Source organism: Amaranthus tricolor, chromosome 9 (assembly GCF_026212465.1).
Source record: "Amaranthus tricolor cultivar Red isolate AtriRed21 chromosome 9, ASM2621246v1, whole genome shotgun sequence".
NCBI lineage: Eukaryota > Viridiplantae > Streptophyta > Magnoliopsida > Caryophyllales > Amaranthaceae > Amaranthus > Amaranthus tricolor.
The window spans coordinates 25445441-25466424 of record NC_080055.1 but is presented as its reverse complement, the minus strand read 5'-3'; the positions used below and the strand labels follow the sequence as shown (position 1 = coordinate 25466424).

Sequence of the window (20984 nt, the reverse complement as noted above, 5' to 3'; positions counted from 1 at the left end):
GGGCTAGTCTACAGTCTCCAAAGAGTAGTTATCAGCGGTCCGATGGGCCGGGGTGTTACATTTTATGTTTGTAAATAGTAATGACTAAGGTTATAAGTAATTATTTTAAGATTATAAAGTGGTTTTTTTTAAATTATAAGTGGTCATTTTAAGGATATAATTAGTTGCTTTAAAATTTTAAGAAAACACTTTAAATAAATATATAAATTATCACTTTAAGACTATAAGTATACAACAGAGATTATCTCACAATAATGATTTAAAAGGCGAGAAGGAAAGTAATTAGGGCCTAGGAATCGGAATGAGGATAAGCGTACTCTTACCTGGTCAACTCAACATACTCCTTCCTATTCTAATCAAATGTTTCAATTCTTTTTTTTTTTCTGTTATATTCACGTTAAATGTCTTAATTTTTTATTTGGTAATATATTTCTTAATTTTGTTTTTTGAAAAAAAACTTAATAATTTATTGATAAAAATGTCATACAATATCTAAAACATTTTCAATCAATTAAATACATAACAGTCTTACTTATACACTTATTCAACTATTTGCATAATTATCATTAAATTATCATTATTATTTTATTTTTTTACTTACTCTTTTACTCCTTAAATAGTCTTTTTTTTCTTAAAATTAATGCCAAATTAAATAATGTATTTAATTAGAATAGAAGGGACTATAAGCAACTCTAACAATTGTTTTGGTACCTAATTTGAAGCAACCAGGGAATATGATCTAGAAGGATAATTTCAGTCAAGAATTAACATTATTTATTTGTCAAACACATGAAATTAGGATGACTATGAAATTAAAAGCAGCATTTATAGAAGCATTCATCAATTTGGCATTTGCATTCTAACAAATGCTTACTTATCATTTATTTCTCCGTCTTATTAAATTATAATAAATTTTTAAAAAAATTTATATTGGTTTTTAGAGTCAATAAAATAAATTATTCACTACTTATTGTTTGTTCACTTAATTTTTATACGTAATTTTGAGCAAAAATTTGAGTCTTAATATACATTAAAACAAAAGAGATGAACAAAATATAATACTCCAAAGAGATGGGTTTACATTCAAATTTTGTAAGACAAATTTTCACCTCAAATGTAAATTTTCACGTTGAGTGTAAATATCTAATAGGTAAAAAAAGTCAAAATAAAGTTAATAAATGAAAAATTAGTGAAATTTAATTGTTGTAGAGGTGGAAGAATGGTTGCAAAGTAATGATAAATTAAGGGAATTCTCTATTTTATGGGGTAAATATTTATCCTAGGGGAGGGTGGGGTAATATATTACCTCTATAATGAGAGAAATCATATTTTTTTTCTTCATTATTTTTATTCCATACTCATTTTATCTTTTTTAAAACTATCTCAAATATTTTAAATACATTTCTATTTGCTTTTATTTCATTAGTTTGATTTTATTTACCCCTTAAATATTTATACAAGCATGTCCTAAGGAGTAAAAAATTTAATAACAATAAAATAAAATCCAAAGAGGTGGGTTGAAATTCAAGAAGGAAACAGATGTTTCTAGAAGATAAGAATAAATAGGAACCGAACACGTGGCTGAAGCAAGAATCAGAAAAAAGAAAAGAAAACTTTTTTTTGTCTTCCTATGCAAAAAGATCTTAACTATAATAACAATATATTGATTCCCTTCCACGAAATTTCATTTTACTTTTTTCACGCCAAGTTTTGAGTCTCTATATTTTTTTAGTAGGTATTATAAAAAATTATAAAAATTATATTATATTTAAATTCTTATATAATATAAATTTAATAATATTTCATATAATTTTTACATAAATATATTTTATCTTTAATAAATATTTTAAATATTAAATTTAATTTCTCTTTTAAAATGAAAAAAATTAAAGTTAACAAATAAAAAAAGAGTATAATATTTCATTAATTTTATTAATTTTATTTTTAATGATAATTTAGTTAAATAATTCATTTAAGTCGTTAAATCGATTAAATATTTTGTCACATCTAATTTTAATTTTGATTATGATTGAAATTAAATTTAATTATAAAATTAAATTAATATTAAATCCTTAAATCTATTTTAAACCTCACGATAAAGCGGCAAAATGCAGAGCAGGGAAAAACCAAATCCATCACTATCTATAATTTCTTCCTTCTTAAAACTATAAATAAACTCTTATCATTCCTATGTCTATAAATTGTGTAATTCCAAACATAAGCCGAATTTCTAGGTTTCCCTTTACTTTAATTAGCCCTTTTTCGCTGCAATCTTCATCATCATTTCATTACATTCATCTTTAATCATCTTACAAATTCATCATATCAAAATTATTTCAACAAATCAAAGAAAAGGGAGGAAATTTGATATTAATTCATCTTCAATTCACTTTTTTAGTCAATTTTCCTCCCTTTGATCTCAATAATGGCGTCCGAAATGTTGACATCGGGAGCAAGTGATCGGGTGCGAGCCTTGATTTCTCTCGCCGCATGGAGGAGCTTGCTCAGGATGATAATGGCGGTTTTGTTTGTTATACTCGGACCTTTTCGAGGTAGAAGTAGGAGAGATAAAGTTGTATCTGAAGGTGGTGGTAATCTTGTTAGGTTGCCTGTAGCTGCGGGTGCGGCTATGGCGATCGCGCGTAGAGTTGTTTTGGATCAAGAGGTTGCGGTTAGGAGAGCTATGGCTATTAGACGGGTTAAGGAAGATAAAGATGAGAATTGTTGTAGGGATTATTCTCTGTTTGTGACGCCTAAAGGCGTCACTCTCTTTACGCAATCTTGGTCCCCTCGTTCTTTTTCTAGTAACATCGTCAGGTATATTCATCGTCTTTTCTTTATTTATTCAAGTTGATGATAGTTATATGAATGGAAGGCAAAATGAAACAAATTTATAGCTTAAATTGAATATGTAATTTGTAATGGATTTGAATGAATTTTAAAATTTGATATTTCTAGCTTAAATATGTACTGGATTTTTAAATGAATTTTGCGAATTTGATATTTCTACCTATAATTTGTAGTGGACTTTAATGAATTTCGCGACTTTGATATTTCCAATTCTAGCTTGAATTGGTAATGGATTTAGTTTGAGTTTGAGAATTAAAATAATTCATTTCTATAAAATCATAAATGATTTGAAAATGATACTGGTGTTGGTAGTTGTTTTCAAATTCTCAAATTTTTAATTTTTTAAAACATGGGCGAAATTTGCTTAAATACAGATTTTTTTATGAATATTAAATTTGAGCAAAGATTAGATTTCCAAATGAAAATTTAGTTCACAGATTATCAATGAATATTTTGAATTTTATTTCTAGCGTAAATAGAATTAGTAATTTGTAATAACATGTAATAACATCCGGATGAATTTTGCGAATTTGATATTTCTAGCATAAATTGAATTGGTAATTTGTTATGGATTTGGATGAATTTTTCGAATATTAATTTGTAGCTTAAATAGAATTTGTAATTTTTAATAGATTTGAATGAACTTGTGAATTTCATACTTCTAGCCTAAATGCACTTTGTAATATGTAACGGATTTGATTGAATTTTGCTATTTTGTAATATTATTTTTCTAATGAAATTATACCAAAATTTTTACCAACTATATGGATCTAAAAGAGTTCCTAGAGTAAGTCATTAAGGGTGTTTTTAATGTTTTCCATCCATTTGTGCAGGGGAGTTGTGTTGCTATTACATGGCCTAAATGAACACAGGTATGTCCTATCGACTGCCATGGATGCTCTCAATTACTATTTTTTTAAGCTTAGTTTGATAATCTTTTTTCATGTTGTCCATTGGGCATCCTAATAGCTGTGGTATTTTCTTTTTATGATAGTGGGCGATATAGTGACTTTGCAAAGCAGTTAAATTCTTTTGGAATCAAGGTTTACGGCATGGACTGGATTGGTGAGTTCTTTAATTTTTAAAAATCTAATTTATTATGAGCATCATTATAATTCAACAATGTTGCACTTTTAGCCATGAATTTTGAATCTTCTACATTATTTATCTTTTGGCACAATTGCTTTAGTCTTGATATTATAAACAGAGTATTGATAAAAAGCTTACCTATTCTTAGAATATGGAATAAATTCCTTCACAACTTGTTTAATTGTGGGCCAATACTTCTGGCATACCCATCTCAAATGAACTTCTAACAAGCAGAGTCATTGATTGCTTCTTTTGAGATGCTTTTTGCTGGAGTATATGTGAAAATAGCTGATATTTCGAATGTATTGGTCTCTTTTCTTGTAGTTGAATCTAGTGCTGTATGGCTATATGACTTGGATGATGCTTTTTTTCCTTTATCTATTGCTTTTTTCCTTTATCTATTCTATCAGAGGCTAATTACAGACTGACATTGTAGTTAGCTTTCTTTTGGAAGGAATTTAGTCATTAGCTTTCCAATTAAAATCTTCTCTGTTAACCTGTGGCTTTATTGGAACAATTTTGGTCTGTCCACTCCATTTTTAAGTGACTATTTTGCTTTGTAAGGTTGACGTGTACTTCTTTGTTCTAGTATCAATTTAATTCTTGTAGTTTGATCAATTTGAGAACATTTAGACCAGATAAATGGATGTAATCTTGTTAATTTTTAACGCAATAATTCTTCGTTATGCTTCTGGTATGGCCTCATCAAATCAGCCCTGACCACGTGCTTGCCTTTCTGTTTTCAGTTAAGTTGAATGCATATGCTTTAAACCGAACTTCTGGTTTCTTTCGGAATGACATCATTACTGTAGGGCTTAATTTTCTTCTCTCTTTATCGGAGTGATTAAACAACTAAAATGATTCGGTTTCAGCATGTAGAAAAACATTGAGAAATTGATCGTGCAAAGGGGGCAATATCTCTATCTTGGGGAAAATAATATTCTAGTAACCTTGTTTTCTTAGTTTGACTTTTATTTCGCCATAAATATTTACTTTCTATACAAATATGCTGTATCGTATTATTTATACTGTTAGTATACACGTCCACTTGAGGAAGGCTGCAGAGGGATTTGATGTTGATAAGTCTGTTACAATTTGAAAGCATCCGTCTTCTATAAATAAATATCTTTTAGTTTTTTTAGGCTACTTGTATCTATGAAGAAAACAGAAAAATAATGTGGACTATCTTGAGTAATAACTATCGACTAGATTACATATGGGGCAGATGTTCCGGAGTATAGGATGTTCATCAGTTCATGCATGTAGAATCATATATGAAAGGGGTTAATTAATCTCATGACATGTGCTACAAAAATATGGGGCTATGAATTATGGAAAATGGTTGAATGAATTTGAAAAGCACTGATTTTTGCGGGGTTAGGTAATAACCATTTACTATTAAGACTGTCTGATCTTTAGTGTTTCATATTCCTAAAACAGCCCTTATTTGATACAGAATACCTTAATGATGTACCCGAAATGCCTGTGACAGTCGAAATTCTCTAATGGACATAAAGCTATATATCTCTAGGGCAGGGTGTTCTACGTGAATCTTTTCTCCCTCTTAACTAAAGTTGCATATATGTTCATTTTGACTTCAATGTTGCTTTGTCAAGAGCCTATTAGATTTTAGGTATGCCTTTGAAGCCGAAACCCTAATGCGATAAATTTGGTTAGGGTGCTTAATAAGAAAGATAAAATATGTTGAAACACAATACATTTCTGATTTCTTATTATTCTGGCATTTCATATGCATATTAGAATATAAGTCTGATTTCGAACTATTCTGGCTTATCACATGCATATTAGAGTAATTAGACTATTAATGAAGCTAGTCTTATACTTGTCATTTCTTCTTGAAAGTGTAGTAGTCATGTTTGTATGCACCTACATTTAATGTTGCAGGATTGAGCATTCTGATTGGGTGCCCTGTGATGCTGAAAAAGTAACTTGTGAAGCTCCTCTTAATATGTAAGCTTGTTATTTGATTATGGATCCAATCAACAAGGGTGCAGACCTGATGCATAGTTTTCTGAAATTGCCATAATATACATCTTGCAGTAAATTAAGATATTCTTTATTTTCTCTCCACCATTCTAACACAATTCCCTTTTGTTTGCGAGTAATAATCTCTGAAAGATAAGAAAACCAACTTTGTGCTCAACTTCTCACAACAATATTGCTGTTAAGAGTTATTTTATGTTGAGGCTACCTTCCGGATCTGGCATGCTGCTGTGAGAGTTGGGCCTGTGATATTTACATGCTAGATTATTTTTGTGTTTTTCCCCTTTTAAAATTTGGTTCCTTTCTTGAGTTACAAATGAATTTTTCGTAATTTTTATGCATTACCTGATTGAACTGTACTCTTAATACTTGTCATTTTTCTTATTTTTTATGTCATCTATCAGTTTCTACCATCGGTTTCTGTTTTCATATCTTATAACTTCCTTAGGGTGGGGTGAAGGGAAATTGTGGTGTCAATATACAGCTCCTTTCTATTTTTCTGTTTGTTTTTGTTGGTTACTTAATATTGCTGAATTTTCTCAATCTCTTAGGTCATGGTGGAAGTGATGGACTGCATGCTTATGTCCCTTCCCTTGATGATGCTGTTGCAGATATGGTATGTTTTACTCATCCTTGGTAACAGGAAAGCTCATTTTCTAACAACTCAGTTTATTATGGGATTGATTTGTGCAAATATTCTAATGCAGAAAGCGTTCCTTGATACTATTCTCTCAGAAAACCCTGGTCTTCCTTGCTTTTGTTTTGCTCATTCCACTGGTGCAGCAATTGTTCTTAAAGTGAGTCTTCTTGCTCAGGATACTAATTTTAGATTATTTATGCTTTATTATCCCCCAAAGTAACTGTTTACTCTGCGCTAATGCAGGCTGCCCTTGACCCTAAGGTTGATGCTCAAATAAAAGGCATTGTTTTGACATCACCAGCAGTTGGTGTTAATCCCTCGCATCCTATATTCAATGTAAGTTCTTTTTTCTTCTGTCTTGATATTAGAACATTGCGCATTTCAGATGCATTTTTATACTTAACTGTTTTTCTTCTGTCTTGATATTAGGAAGATCGGGCTGGTTAGTAGTATTTTTTTTTTGATTTGTGAATTTGTCACCTCTTAGCTAATTGATACATGTGTATGTGATGGCTGATTACAATAGGATTAGAGCCTGTTTCATTTGCTCCACCAGATGAAGTGGATGCCATAGGGGTAGGGTTTTTGTCTAATAGTTGACGTCAGTAGTTGAGGTTATCGGACAGTACAGTATAGACATGCCCCAAAGATGTCCCTTGTTTTGATGTGCCGGCGATCTCTAACTTTTCGGTTGACTATATTGATATGATTTATTAAATCTTGTTCATTTTCTTTTTGTGTGAAGACGCAGGTGATATTTGCTCATGGATAATTGTAAACAACCTCTTTGTTATCACTAACTAAGGTAAACCCCGCTTGGGTGGGAATCGCTCAATGGCATTTGGATAAGGGAATATTTTATATGCCTCAGAGAAGGGACATTAAATCTAAAAGTAACCTTTCAGAAATTGTTTTGTAGTCATATGAACCTTCTATTTGTAGCTCTAGCTAAAAATTATCGATGCCATAATGGACCCAAGAATATTTTGGAAGGTTGAAGTTCTGTGTTCCTGATAAAAGAGTAGATCAATTATAAGTCGAGTTGCAAATTGAACCTCTTGTTAAAGGATTCCTTTTCCTCGGATGGGAGGTGTTAGCTCTCTAGAGTGCTAGCTCTCTAGAGATCCTGCTTTTCCGAAAAGCGTCTGCTTGTGAACAATGTTAACTATTTTGACATCTTTCCATGCCTTGGCTTTTCGTTGATACACAACTTGCTCTATTATGGTTTAATAAATTGTTCTAAAGCCTTATAAGAGGCACAAGTGTGTTTATCTCGAATCTGACGTGTTCAATTTTTATCAGGTTATTGCTCCGATTGCTTCCTTTTTATTGCCAAGGTATCAATGTCGCGCTGCAAACAAATCAGGCACCGTAGTTTCTAGAGATCCGGAGGCACTGCTCGCAAAATATTCGGATCCTCTCGTTTACACAGGTGCAATTCGTATCAGAACAGGCTGCGAGATTCTTCGCATTTCATCGTATTTGCAGAAGAACTTGATGAGAATAACAGCTCCGTTTCTTGTACTCCATGGATCTGCTGATGCTGTGACCGACCCTAAAGGTTCCATGAAACTGTATGAAGAAGCCTCGTCAATTGATAAATCCATCAAACTCTATGATGGCTTGTTGCATGACATTCTTTTCGAACCTGAACGTAAAATCGTGATGCATGATATTACTGAATGGCTAGATCGACGTATAGCAGCCTAGATCGAGAATTTTCATGAACGAGACTGATAAGCGGCATTCTTTTTGATATTGTCGCAATGACTATGCCAGTGGACAATGGACGATCGACAATGAATAATGCTCATTCTTTTTGTTCAGAAGCCTGAGAACTTGCGTGTAATTATCTTCTGACCAGATGGTGCATATTAGACACTGATGAATGATTTAGTTGAAACTCCAAATATTTATTGTCCACTTTTGAGCATTCTTGTACAGTATTTCTGTATCTTTTCCTTGAATATGTAGGCTTGTTGTCGACCAACAACTCAATTTTGGGTTTATTTTATCCGCAACCTTTGTATCGAAGATGAGTTTTGAGCCCATTTCTTCGGGCTCATACATTTTAGGCCGGTTTCGTGTTTATTGTGTTGGTCTGCTTCAACTGTTTGATGGACAATTTATATCGATAATTGAAGGGAATGTACTGGTTGTTTTAAACATTTTTGAATTGTTAAGTTTTTACCTTTCTCTTTATCAAATTCCAAATGGATTCTCTTTTATCTCTTATAGAGATCTTGTTATATACAAACACAAGTGTGTAATCTATAAGTGAATATAGTTGTATGATTTTGGACGAGAAACTTTTGTTGGTTGAGAAAATGAAACAAAGTTGTCCAAATTATTGTGTTAATTTGTTATTCTTACTTGTGGTATCATACTAGTATTTTATACTAATAAAAGAACTGAAAAATAACATGTGACGATTTCTTAGAGTTTTGTCAAATATAAAAATATTAATTTAATAGAGTTATAGTTGATTGCGTTTTATTTTCCTTGTTAAGTTTAAACTCGTATTTAAAATATACTTTTACACTAATTCTTTGTATCTAAATAAGAACCTTAAAGAGATTAATTGTTTTAAAAAAATATTTTATACGTAAATAAGAAATTATTTTTGAAAAATATATCAATTTAAATTATCATTATATTCATGAATATTAATAAAAAGAGCTGAAAAATAGCAAATAACTTTTTAGAGCTTTGTAATATTTTTTAAAAATTTTATTATATATGTATATATATTAAACTCCCTACATTATACAAACTTCTAAACTAGTTTGCCGTATTTGTGGTTATTGCTAATTTTTTTTTTCCTTTCTCAAATTTCAAAATAAATGATGTCAAAATTTAAGTTCTCGCAATTGGAGATCAAAGTTGAAGTTTTGGATTGGAATGCATTTTGAGGTTTTAAGGATTGTATTAGTGTATCAGTTTTATTTTAAAATTGAAAAACAATGGGATGATTCGTCTCAATTATTAATACTTCTTTTGCCCTAATATATTTAAAGCAAAGAGAAATTGTGAAGTTTTTAAGAAATTGGTAATAAATGAAAAGAGAGAATGAAGTATATGAATGAAATTAAAAGAGAGTTAAAAATATATGGATGAGATTAAAAGAAAGCAGTAGGTCATTTGTCCAAAAATAAAAATGATGCAAAATAGACGGAACGAACTAAAATGACAATTGATGCAAAATAAATAGCACAGGAGAGTATAATTTTTCATTATGCATTTTAAGGATTGTGTCAATACTAGTGATGGTATGCAGAATCAATCGGGACGTTTGTAGAGAAATTGAAGTATTACTAAAGTTCAATAGCATTGGTGAGAACATAGACTCATTAAAGGATGGTGGTAAGGTGAAGATGAGAGGAATTGGAATGCGAGCAAATGCAAGGATTTTGAATATTGACTATGGTGAGAACTGAGGTCTCATTAAAATTATACTAAATTTTCATCACCATTCTGCCTTTTAATAACGATTTCCAAATGGGGCATTAGCACGTTAACAAAAGTGGTGAATACCAAACTACGTTTATCACTAATTGTATAATAAGCACAACATCAAGTAACGAAATGTCCCAAGTATTATGACAAACACCCGATTTCGTTTAGTAAAAACTATAAACACGAGAACCCACATCTATGTACAAGGCAAGTAGTATAAGGTAGGTTGATAAACCCGCCCGGTATGTTAAATAAGTTAAAATCATTCACGTCTCGAACGAACCTTTCCGAGAACCTAATTGAGAACGAAATGGTACCTTGATTCCACATAACTCTCAACATCCCACAAAAACGCCCCAAAGGTTACGGCCTCTAGAACAAGCCTCCTCAAACCACTAAACCCGATCTTAATAAGTTCATCCTTGGAGGAATCGATTGTTCCCTGAGGAGTAATGATTATCTCCGGTTTACCAAACAAAGCTTCAGTATGCTTCTCGATGATTGCAACAGCCTCCTTGGATCGTATCGTGGCATATTTTGCAAGTGTTTCGGCATCAAATGACATGACGTAGCTCCTAAGACGTGAAGGTTTTACCCCATTGCCAAATTCCCCATTACCAATACCACTTGCCCACGAAGAAACCTCTGGATGTACTTGTGCTTGATCGTGAAAGTACGAAGCAGAGTCCTGAGATGCCATGTGTACTCCATCTTCTATCATAACGTCATTCTCACTCCCATACATCTGTTCAGGAAGGATTTTCATGATCTGTTCGAGTTGAAACCGCTGGTCGATGCGCTTGAGGAAGTAACCGAACATCACCGATGCTGCATACACTTGTCCAATCCTTAGTTTGCTGATCTGCGCTACTGACGTTGAATCTTCCAATTTGTTACCAAGTATAAGAGCAAGATGATTCTGGATCATCTCATATGCTTCCGAAGAGTGAACTTCTTCTAGCTTTCCATTCGGAGTAGGCCATACATCCACACGGCCTGAAGGATCAGCTGCAGATGGAGAAATGCAGGGGATCAAAGAAATATTTGCATCCATAAATTTCTGTACCACCAATGTGTATAAGATCTCTTCCAACGCTTTTCTCCTTTCGTTCGCCTTAACTTCTGCAATCCTCCTGATTACCAATACAAAAAAAAGAGTTTGTAAAATTGAGTTTACGTGAGGTAGAAGATATCAACAGTGGGAAAATTAAGCACGAACCTGTACAACACAAGATCAGTGCCAGAAGCAGATGGCTCTTCCTTCTGCTTCTCAGCTTCACGGTCAGTCTCCAACAGCTCAAGTTGCTGGTCAACTGCAGCAGGAACGAGGTGAGGATGGCTTACTAAAATTTGAGAAAGAAACTGCCCAACCGGAGACTCCAGCTGAAGGGGAGCAATAGGTGCCGCAGAGTCGGATGAATTAGAAGATTTAGATGCTCTAACAACAAGAGACTTCCCTGTCTTGTAGGGCAGTTTTCCAGCCCCAAGCTTTACATGATATAGGGAAGAAGACTGCAGGTTTTAAGAAAACAATCAGCTTAAATGCACGCTTCAAAAATGCACAAGAAAGAAATTTCCCAAAATTATGTAGCATTTCTTTACAACACTACAAAAGCCTTATCCCAAAAAAAATGGGATCGTTAGCAATTTTATAAGAGGGGAACAATTAGTGGTGTTGGAGATTGCACTATTTAATTAACAGGGGAAACCACAACCTCCACAATCATAACCAATTCACCATTACTAGGATAAAAATTTTACAAAAATGTTTTGAAGGACTTCAGCATTATTTTCCAGTGAAAACTAGCTTGGAAGTTCGCTTAATTGGTCAGTTTTTATATGGGGAGATGGAGGACTGATGCAAGTTTGCAAGTACTAGAGATCAAATACAAGTTTGAACTCATTTATATAGAGTAATAAACAGATGAACAACTGATAAGATGTGAATGCTGTGGTGGTGGCATGCAGCTGAGTAATGTTCAGAGCAGCAGTAGATAAGCATAGGGAGGGGTTCTCCTGCTTAAGTTGTAGGACGTTAAAAAACATGTTTTGAACTGTTTCAACTTTCAAGGAATATCTCATGCTTTCGGGCCGATACTTAGTATTACAAATCACTCCTGTTACCGTATCAGCATGCCCTTACCGCAATCGCAAATAGTGCAAAAATATAGCAACACTATGATGCACTTATCGTTACTTTTAAAACTTACCACCCCATAAGAACTTTTTAGCTTGTAACTGTTAAATGTTCTTTAATTTGTACAGTAAAGTAACTTTCAGTCCAAAAATGACATAACAAACTGTCTTCACTCCCTAGTCACGACCCCCATTGCCATAAACACCACTATTTACCACCAACAGCACCACCTTGAAATAGTTCCTACTTCCAAGATTTTGCTTAAACACTAACGCCAACTCTAGGCAGTCTACTCCCTTTGGTACCCAGTGACTCCAAATTCTCCAGGGTATATATAAGTTATAACCACCAATTCAAACATGATTGGCATACCACAATTCACCAATTGCAAGTTCCATTGAAATCTAACACCAAACAAATAGTCAAGATTTTGAGTAATGAGACCGCCTAGATTAATCAGAAACGCTTTTTAAACGATCAGAGTCTGAGTCCAAAAGTTACTATGCTGATTCAGAAAAACAAACATTCACCTCTATATGTGTTGAACCAACCCCGCTACCATTCTAGAATGCTTCATATGTCACACAATTCTACCATAGGATTCTTAATCAAATTACCCGAGAAATCGCCTAGACCTAGTCACCTAAATTCCCCAATAAAACATATAATAGGAACAAAAAAACAATTCAAGAAATAAATAATAGAGGCAGCTGTTCATGTTCAATAATGCAACCAACCTAAACAAATAATATGAGCAATAATAATAGAAAGAAAGAAAACCAAACCTTAGAGAATCTCAATCTAGGGTTGAAAGAAAGAAAAGCGTTGAATTGATGCAATGAAAGTGAAGGTCTTATGCCTAATGGTGGACGGAAAACAGTAGCTGCCTCCATGGATCTAAATTTCTGCAAAAAAAATCATAAAATTAATCAAAAAATCGAAATAAAAAACAATCTAACAACAACCAAGAAGCAGTCCAAAAGTAACCTGATTAAGAAAGAAGACACAAAATTGAATTGGGAATTTCCAACTTGAAATCCTAATCAAAGGAAATGAATATGATTACTATGTATTGAAGAAAATAAGCAAGGAATTTGTGTTGAAATTAATTTTTATATGTAGGAAATTTCTAGAAATGAAAAAAATGAAATGTGAAGATTGTAAGCCCACACCACTTATTATTAATTTGTGGTCGCCCTTTCACACTTGCATACTCACTCACACGCGCTCCTACACTTATGGTCTACGCGTTATACTCTCTTGGTAGGACCTCCCAATTTTGCCGTATTTTTCATTTTAATTGTTTTATAGATATTGTGATATTTTTATTTTTGGTTATGAGTTTTGAGTTTTGAACTTTCTTTGATTTTTATTTGTATATTTAACTGTTTAACTTAAATTTTCATCACTATCACATATTTTTTTATTTTCCATAAATCACACTTTTTTATGTCTTTTTATCATTTTTTTATACGAGATGTGTACTTGTAGTAAAATTTATAGGACAAAATGAGAATTTATGATTCGACAATTATGATCCTGCTGAATTGTAAGGATGTTTGGCAAACGAGTGATAACTAATACTTTCTTTTTTATATATATTATATTATTCATTGATCATTGAAAACATGATTAAGCGTGATCTTGTTTGATTCATTTTAATGTAAATTTTATTAAAATTAATATTTTAATTTTTAATTAAATAAAATTTGAGATGTTTACGATTAATTTTGTGTATTGGCAAACGTGCAAAAATAAATTGAGACAATAATAATAATAAATAAAAGGGAGTATGTGATTAGAGTAAGTTACTTGATCAATTGATTTTGAATAAGCTATGAGAAACTTATAATAAATTAGTCAATTTATAATAATAAGTTTTCTAATCGGATATTTTAACAAGTACTAATATTAAATGGTTTGAGTGGTGTAAACTATATATTCATCCAAAATTCAGTGATCATCTATAAGTATACTTGTTTATATGCGTCTCACATTTGTGCTATAAGAAAACAAAACTTATGTATTTTGTTTATATATGAAATATTCAATGTACTTAACCTTGGTTATCCTTTTTGAAAAAAAAAAAAAAACCTTGGTTAAATGGGTATTCATGAAATAAACTTAGAATTCTGCTTATGCTAAACTGCTAACTCAATTAGCATTTTTTTAACAGTTTAAAATCATTATACATGAGATAGCAATTTACAATTTTTCATTTATCTACGTAACAAATTTCGAAAATCATTATGATCATGTGGACTACACTAGAACTTCCCATTTCACATTATATAAGGAAAATTTTCAAAAAACTTAACGTAAAAATAGTACTTCATATCATAGTTTAAAAATTTACAGAACTCAAAATTTACCAAATCGTAAAAAAGCTACAGATCGATCAAGTATATCGATTGAGACGGGTTCAATCGCGTTTCTAGGTTGGATCAAAGTTGAGAGGCCTAGAAGCAGCACAGAGATAAGTTAAGCAAGTAGTACATTCCCATCCGTATAGCCAACAGCAGCCTTCTTAAAGAACAATAAAAGACTTCCATGTGTGATGTAAATGTTCTATTCATGCTTTCCCAAAATAGAAATGATTGAATCTATCCAAGTGCAACTAGCTAGCTTGAAAGTTAAGAAAGAAATGCAGTTTTAGAACCAGAAGCTCCGTAGATCCATATACAGGCTTACCGTTGTTCAGCCATTCTTTCTCTAAAAGCCCCATTTTAGCACTAGCTAGCATCTCTTCATGAAATTCCGATACTATGGAATATATCGATGTCTTTAACACGTCTGCTAATGCGTAGGACTTCGAGTGTGAAGGGCTGCCCCGTTTCTTGTTTATGGCTGAAGTAATTTCCCGCCTAGCTGTGCTGTTTGTAGCCCATTTAATGCCTGCAGGACCCAAGATATGATTCGGGGATTGCAAGTTAATCTTCTTCCCCATGGATGTTTCAACAGCAAGCAGACAAGACAAGAGTGTCGATAACACCGAAGCGTGGCTCCCGGATAGCTGAGCAACTCCAAACCTGTCTTCCGTGTGTGAGCGCACTTCTAATGATGCAACAGCTTGTGCACACCAAGCATACAACTGCACGAAACATTTTTATTTAAGATAAGGAATTTCCTCAGGTAACCTCAAAAAACTGGGTACAAGTGGGTTGGGTCATGGGTCGAGTCTAGGTTGAGTCTGGGTTTGGAGACATAACCCACACCCAGATCCATCAGCTCTCAAAAAATTGGACCCATAACCTAAAATTAGGGTCGGATCAGGGGCCGGTTTAATAGGGTCTTGGTCCCGTGAGACCATGACCATCACGTACAAGGAATGCACTTTTTAAGAGACATTAAACAATGTCGGCCAATTGCACATCTGAGAAAGCAACAGCAAATAAGGCATCAAGAAATAGAGCATGTCTACTAATTATGATATATAGTGTCTCCTTTTACTCTATCTTTAACCTAACAGCGATGAAATTCATGCTTAAACGATTAAAGTGATGTTAAATATAGAACCTTATCAATCTAAAACGCATAGAAGTGCCTACAGTAAGGGTATTGAGGTCGTGTAAATTCAACAACCTTGAATAATAAACTAGCTAATTTACAACTACTATTTTATAGGTGCTCGATAAAGAGCTTAAAGGACTGGAATATTAACATTAGTACTCCAAGCTATCACTGATTTTTCTCAAAATAATCTCAACATTGATCGACTCAGAATAATTCATAACTATAGGGTGACCTTCCAAAAAGTCTCTAGTAACGGATTTGAAGCCACTGCAAGGATATGGAACTTGTGACTTGTGACTTGTCCCTAAAGTCCCATATCCGTTGTATGGGCAGGGCAAATGATGAGGGGTTTATAGTTTAATGGGCTATTTCACTTATTAGGCTAGAATGGGTGAGTTCTCCCGTTTGTCCTATAACATCTTCAAAACTTTGTTAATGTGTGGTTCAAAAGGGTGAATTTTAACTATAGGCTTTGTTTTTAGAATAAATAATTTTGTTTTTCTCCTCTCTTCAATCTCTATGCTCTCTTGCTTCCTCCCTTACACAACCTAGGAAATCTCACAGTTACCCCATAAGCAGCTCCTTTTATCTCGGTCATTTGCCAACCATGAACCATGAATGTCGACACAATCATACAACCTTAACATGATCACATCCTTGAGAGTTCAAACAAGAGATGCCAATCGGTTTGTCCATTGGTTTTAAGTATGATACTTCAGTTGTGTTAAATTTTAATCCAATTGGACAGCCCTCATTCTAACTGAAAAACTAATGAAACTTCAATTTTAAAGTTTTCACCTTTAGGTGGTTATCTTTCAAAGATCGGACATTTCATTTATCCTACAAAGATCTAAACCTTTGCATGTCATTTTCTTCTTATGTTCTAAATGACCTCCAACCTGTTTAATAGGTTGCTTCATTTTTTTTTTTAAAAGTCACGTGTCACCATGTCATTCGTTTGTATTTTATTTTAAGAAACTTTTAAAAAATAATAATAAACAAATAAAGAAAAACATATATCTAATTAAAAAACAGAAAAATAAATTATTGAAAAACTAGCTATCTATTTATGGAGCCTTTTGAAAATTTGCATCCTCATGTTGCACACTTATGGGCCTTTTCTCTTGGGGTGAACTTAATTAATTGGAGCTAACCTGAACTAGGCTGAATGAATACTGAAAAATAGAGTAAAGCGATGAGCTGACTGAATAAAGGAGAGTTGAGTTGAACTAATAATTTCATAATAACACGAACAAACACTCTCACTGGGGTATTGAATCCATATTGAAAAAACATAAATTGTCAACCTGACACCTCTTTTATCTTAATCCATGTAATCGCGAAAGGCAACAAAAATGGAGGGAACGTGAGGACAAAGTCATGTAGAAGGTACTACAAGAATGGACTAAGATTAAGAATTTAACCAACACTAGTGAACTAGTAAATATAAAATGCATGCTTGTACATTTCTAAAGTGATGAAAAAATTAATAGGAAAAGCAATATAGTTCAAGAATGAGGTGTCCTTCCCACCAGTGTCCAATATTAGAACAGTGTCCCATGTCCAACGCTTTGAAGCTCAGGCTAGTTACATATTTACCCATATCCATATGACAGACACTCATAAACACATCTGAAAAAACTTATCAATCCTTCATATGCTTCCAACTTGGGAGAACTCAGTGTTTAGTGTTTACAACTCATGCATATGGAAACACATTGTTATCATGGGCTCCAGTTTCAATAGCACTAAATTCTCAACCCCAAATTTTAGTAAACATTTTCCATAACATCCAGGTAATCAAACATGAAAACATCAAGGTTCACTAGGTGTTGCCAGAAACAACGTTTGAAAGACTTAAAATCAAACATCAATGTCAAAAAACTGATTACCTGGAAATCACTAAATGATTCGAGAATTTCAGAGCTGCGAAAAATGTCATTTGGTGAACTTAATTGATGTGAAAGCTTGTTTGTGTGATCAGCTGAACAAGTTAATCCTTCAGCTAACTTGGAAGCAAACTGCTCTAAAGGCCTCAAGCATGCAGCCACAACCCTTTTGTAAGTCTCACCAGTTTCTTCAAAGAAGGCAGCCCGGCGCCAGGGTTCAACATTACTACCACAAACCATGGATAAATCAAGATATCCAAGATACTTTAGAAGAGATCTTGGATTACTTTCCTCAAGAGTAGCCAGAAGAAAATCACTGGGACTTGTTTCCACTGCCAATGATCCTTTCGGTGGAGCAAAAACATATCTCTTTGTATGAAGTACCTGTACAAGCATTTTGAAGTTAACAGTAAGAATCAGGCACAAAGTTAGTTAGAACCAACCCCAGGTAAATATAAGAGACATGCACATGACGATGCTAGTGCAACTCAATATCGTAAACATGCTAAAATTTTGCTCATCATTAATTAATTTTTGAAATTGAATAGCAATTCAATCATTAAAGAAATTCAAAGGAATTTCAATTCTAAAAAAATGATATGCCTCTGGCAGTAGTAACTTGTTGCAAGCTATGACAATATACAGTTACAATTTTACATTATAGAAAGTGATATATAATCTTGTAACCGGTAAGTTCTTCTCCCACTAAAAACGTTTAATCTCTATACCAACATCCACAGCAGAAGTTAGTCTCACATTTGTTGTTAGCATGGCATACCAAAGGCCAGAGATTGAGAATAAGATTTTTTTTTCTGCTATTTGGAACTGCTGGCTCTGCGGCAGAGAGCACCATGTAATCAAATGAAATCTGTTAACAGAGAGATAGTAATGTGATATATGTGAAGCACATCATAACAAGTAGATATGCCAACCCCCCTTTTATAAAAGGGCTTTATGAAAAGAACTGGACGTCTGAGGGGAAGCAGAAGCAGGTGCAGGAAACAAATCAAAAGTGGCACAAAAACTAAGAATTTTTAATGCAAAACTACCCCATTTTTCATAGTAAATGACTGAAGCAGCTTTCTGTTTATCAATTAGATGAAAATAGCCAGCGACTGACTTTGCCCTATAAACATAAACGACTAATATTATTACCACTTACACGCATATGAACTTTTATTTCAGAGACATCAGCTGTGAGTCGTGTGACCCTTATGCAGCTTACGTGGCATACACCTAAAATATAGAACACCATTATTTAATTGTTCCTATACTAGAAGCATTTGGACAAACATCCTAGGCACTTACAGTTTTAGGTTCATTATGTAGAGAAAGCAAGCAAGTCAAATTACACATCAAAACTATTCTCTACACAAGTCGAGTCAGTCCAGGGAACTACACATAGAAGAAATTGGAACAAAACATATATTTGTGTAACCTTAAAATAAATAAGTATATTTGCTATCAAACCTTATGTAAATGAAGTATCAATTCCCAGAAGAGAAAAACAGCAAAACTTCCAATGAAAAAGATGAAATTTCCCGAAAAGAATTTGCCTGCAACTGGACTTTTATGTTGATTAGGTAAGAGGAACACAAACAATGGTGTGAACAAGAAGGATGCTACTGAAAGCTTTGACGCTTGTCGAACAGCAGGAAGAAGCCCCATCTTATAGCTAAAGAAAGGTGGACGCTGTTTGCATAAAAAAAAATATTTTAAATAATGCCATAAGATACAATACACATACTACAAAATCAAGATATTTATGACATTAACTTCTCAGAACATATTCAAAAAAATGAATCAGAAATGTTCTCTAGTTCATCAAATAAGTATATATGGTGTTATATACATAAAGAAATTCGCTCCCACTATAATCAGTGATAAATAAAAACCAAATGGTTATAAGGAAAGTACTTATCAAACTCCTGAACATGGAAAAATGTTTTACACCATAATCTTTGCTTCCACAAACCTTCCCTCATCACTTTCATTCACATAAAATTATCCACCGCAATACTAAAGATGTGTCAGGCGTAGCGTTTTAGATAGTCAATAGTTGACTTGAGACAACACACCATTGCTTATGAATAGTAGAGTACCGCGTGTAGCATTTTGTCATAGCTTTGGCAGTTAACATATCGTTTTATAAAAGCTAAGTAGAAAAAAAAAAAAAAAAAAGTATTCTAATAGCATTTAGAAAATCGCTACTATAATTACCTTTGAAGCATTTTTTAATATTCCAATAGTTAATTTTTGCTCAACATTATACTTCAAATAACAATTTTAAGAGCTACTAATTCAACGTGTCAGTGTTCACAGACCCTAAATCACCATTCAAAAGCATGGAACATTGAATTCAAACCAAATTAGCATCCTCCTGCGCAACTACAAATGATAAATTACCCATTAATTATTGATCAGACAATACCAATATCCCATTGAACAAACTATTAAAAGACCAAATTCTAATGTGGCCAAATTATATGAATCCAGCATCTCACGTATGAGTCAGAACACCATTAATAAAAGTTACCCCTGCCTTCTTAATCACACGAAATTCATTCTCAATTTCATTAATTAAAACCAAACACAAATTTATATATTTATTTTTTGAAAATTCAACAAAAACAATGATATAACAATACAAACTGTCAACAATCATATAAAGTTAAAATTACAAGGTACCTGAACAATGGGGAAAACCAACACCCAACGCCGAGAAAATACAAAGTATACTCCATAAATCATACCAGTAGCAAGAGCCTTAAACCCCAAATCATTGATCAACCCACCTAAAGAACCAGAATAACTACTTCCAGCAATAGAAATCACAGCCACAAAACTTGAAGCAGCGGAAACAATAACAAAAAGTGCAATACAAAGCGAAGACCTAACTCGACCGACAAAATCACTGTCAAGGGAAGCCGAACCACTGAAAAGTAATCGAATGATTCCAAGAGCCAGCTCAGGGACCGAAGCAGGGCGGCGATACTGTGGAGTAGATAAGATTTGAACAGAAATGGAGAACAGAAGCATTGAGAGGAGGAAGAAGAAGAAAGAGAAGGTACCAAAGAGAGAAGGAAGGAGGTGTTTGAAAGAGAAAGGAGAGAAGAAAAAAGCTTTGAAGAGTATAAAAATGGCGGAAGATTGAATTGATTGCCATATTAGGAAAGATAGAAAGCGATTCTGGAGGATGTCGGAAGCCGGCGGCGACATGGCGGCGCGGCGCGGCGTGAGGCGTCTCTGATAAAAGTTAGATATGAGGAGGGTTTTATGGAGATTCTGGGAAAAACATTAGCGGGACAATGTTTTATGAAGTCATGTTTTTTAAAAAATAATTATGGGCTAGGTCAAGGAGTGGGTCCCGTATAATTTACTTGATTTTTACCGATCAAAATAATTT

The 20984-nt window shown here is 33.3% G+C and overlaps 3 protein-coding genes across 3 annotated transcripts; 1 reads left to right on the top strand and 2 right to left on the bottom strand.

Moving 5' to 3' along the window:
- Positions 1 to 1922: 1922 nt before the first annotated feature.
- LOC130824465 (uncharacterized) lies at positions 1923 to 8947 on the top strand. The gene is made up of 7 exons (XM_057689489.1): positions 1923 to 2817; positions 3684 to 3722; positions 3845 to 3915; positions 6495 to 6559; positions 6651 to 6740; positions 6827 to 6919; positions 7886 to 8947. Exons 1-7 carry the CDS (start codon positions 2426 to 2428, stop codon positions 8291 to 8293), a joined length of 1158 nt encoding a protein of 385 aa, XP_057545472.1. The 5' UTR covers positions 1923 to 2425; the 3' UTR covers positions 8294 to 8947.
- A 1163-nt stretch (positions 8948 to 10110) lies between these two features.
- On the bottom strand, positions 10111 to 13380 carry LOC130824030 (UV-B-induced protein At3g17800, chloroplastic-like). The gene is made up of 4 exons (XM_057688895.1): positions 13164 to 13380; positions 12962 to 13081; positions 11259 to 11551; positions 10111 to 11172 (listed from the first exon to the last, which is right to left on the bottom strand). Exons 2-4 carry the CDS (start codon positions 13067 to 13069, stop codon positions 10335 to 10337), a joined length of 1239 nt encoding a protein of 412 aa, XP_057544878.1. The 5' UTR covers positions 13070 to 13081; positions 13164 to 13380; the 3' UTR covers positions 10111 to 10334.
- Positions 13381 to 14315: 935 nt separating this feature from the next.
- Positions 14316 to 20941, bottom strand: LOC130824042 (uncharacterized). Its single transcript, XM_057688917.1, has 4 exons — positions 20267 to 20941; positions 19049 to 19270; positions 17582 to 17962; positions 14316 to 15267 (listed from the first exon to the last, which is right to left on the bottom strand). Exons 1-4 carry the CDS (start codon positions 20795 to 20797, stop codon positions 14794 to 14796), a joined length of 1608 nt encoding a protein of 535 aa, XP_057544900.1. The 5' UTR covers positions 20798 to 20941; the 3' UTR covers positions 14316 to 14793.
- Positions 20942 to 20984: the final 43 nt, after the last annotated feature.

Excerpts from the sequence above, each read along its gene's own strand:
- LOC130824465 (XM_057689489.1), top strand. The coding sequence starts at position 2,426 with ATGGCGTCCGAAATGTTGACATCGGGAGCAAGTGATCGGGTGCGAGCC. Across the intron at positions 2,818-3,683 it reads TTTTCTAGTAACATCGTCAG|GGGAGTTGTGTTGCTATTAC; the intron begins GTATATTCATCG and ends CCATTTGTGCAG. Across the intron at positions 6,741-6,826 it reads GTGCAGCAATTGTTCTTAAA|GCTGCCCTTGACCCTAAGGT; the intron begins GTGAGTCTTCTT and ends GCGCTAATGCAG.
- LOC130824030 (XM_057688895.1), bottom strand. The coding sequence starts at position 13,069 with ATGGAGGCAGCTACTGTTTTCCGTCCACCATTAGGCATAAGACCTTCA. Across the intron at positions 11,552-12,961 it reads CTAGATTGAGATTCTCTAAG|TCTTCTTCCCTATATCATGT; the intron begins GTTTGGTTTTCT and ends TAAAACCTGCAG. Across the intron at positions 11,173-11,258 it reads ACTGATCTTGTGTTGTACAG|GAGGATTGCAGAAGTTAAGG; the intron begins GTTCGTGCTTAA and ends ATTGGTAATCAG.
- LOC130824042 (XM_057688917.1), bottom strand. The coding sequence starts at position 20,797 with ATGTCGCCGCCGGCTTCCGACATCCTCCAGAATCGCTTTCTATCTTTC. Across the intron at positions 17,963-19,048 it reads TGATACTTCATTTACATAAG|GTACTTCATACAAAGAGATA; the intron begins GTTTGATAGCAA and ends ATGCTTGTACAG. Across the intron at positions 15,268-17,581 it reads AATCATTTAGTGATTTCCAG|TTGTATGCTTGGTGTGCACA; the intron begins GTAATCAGTTTT and ends TGTTTCGTGCAG.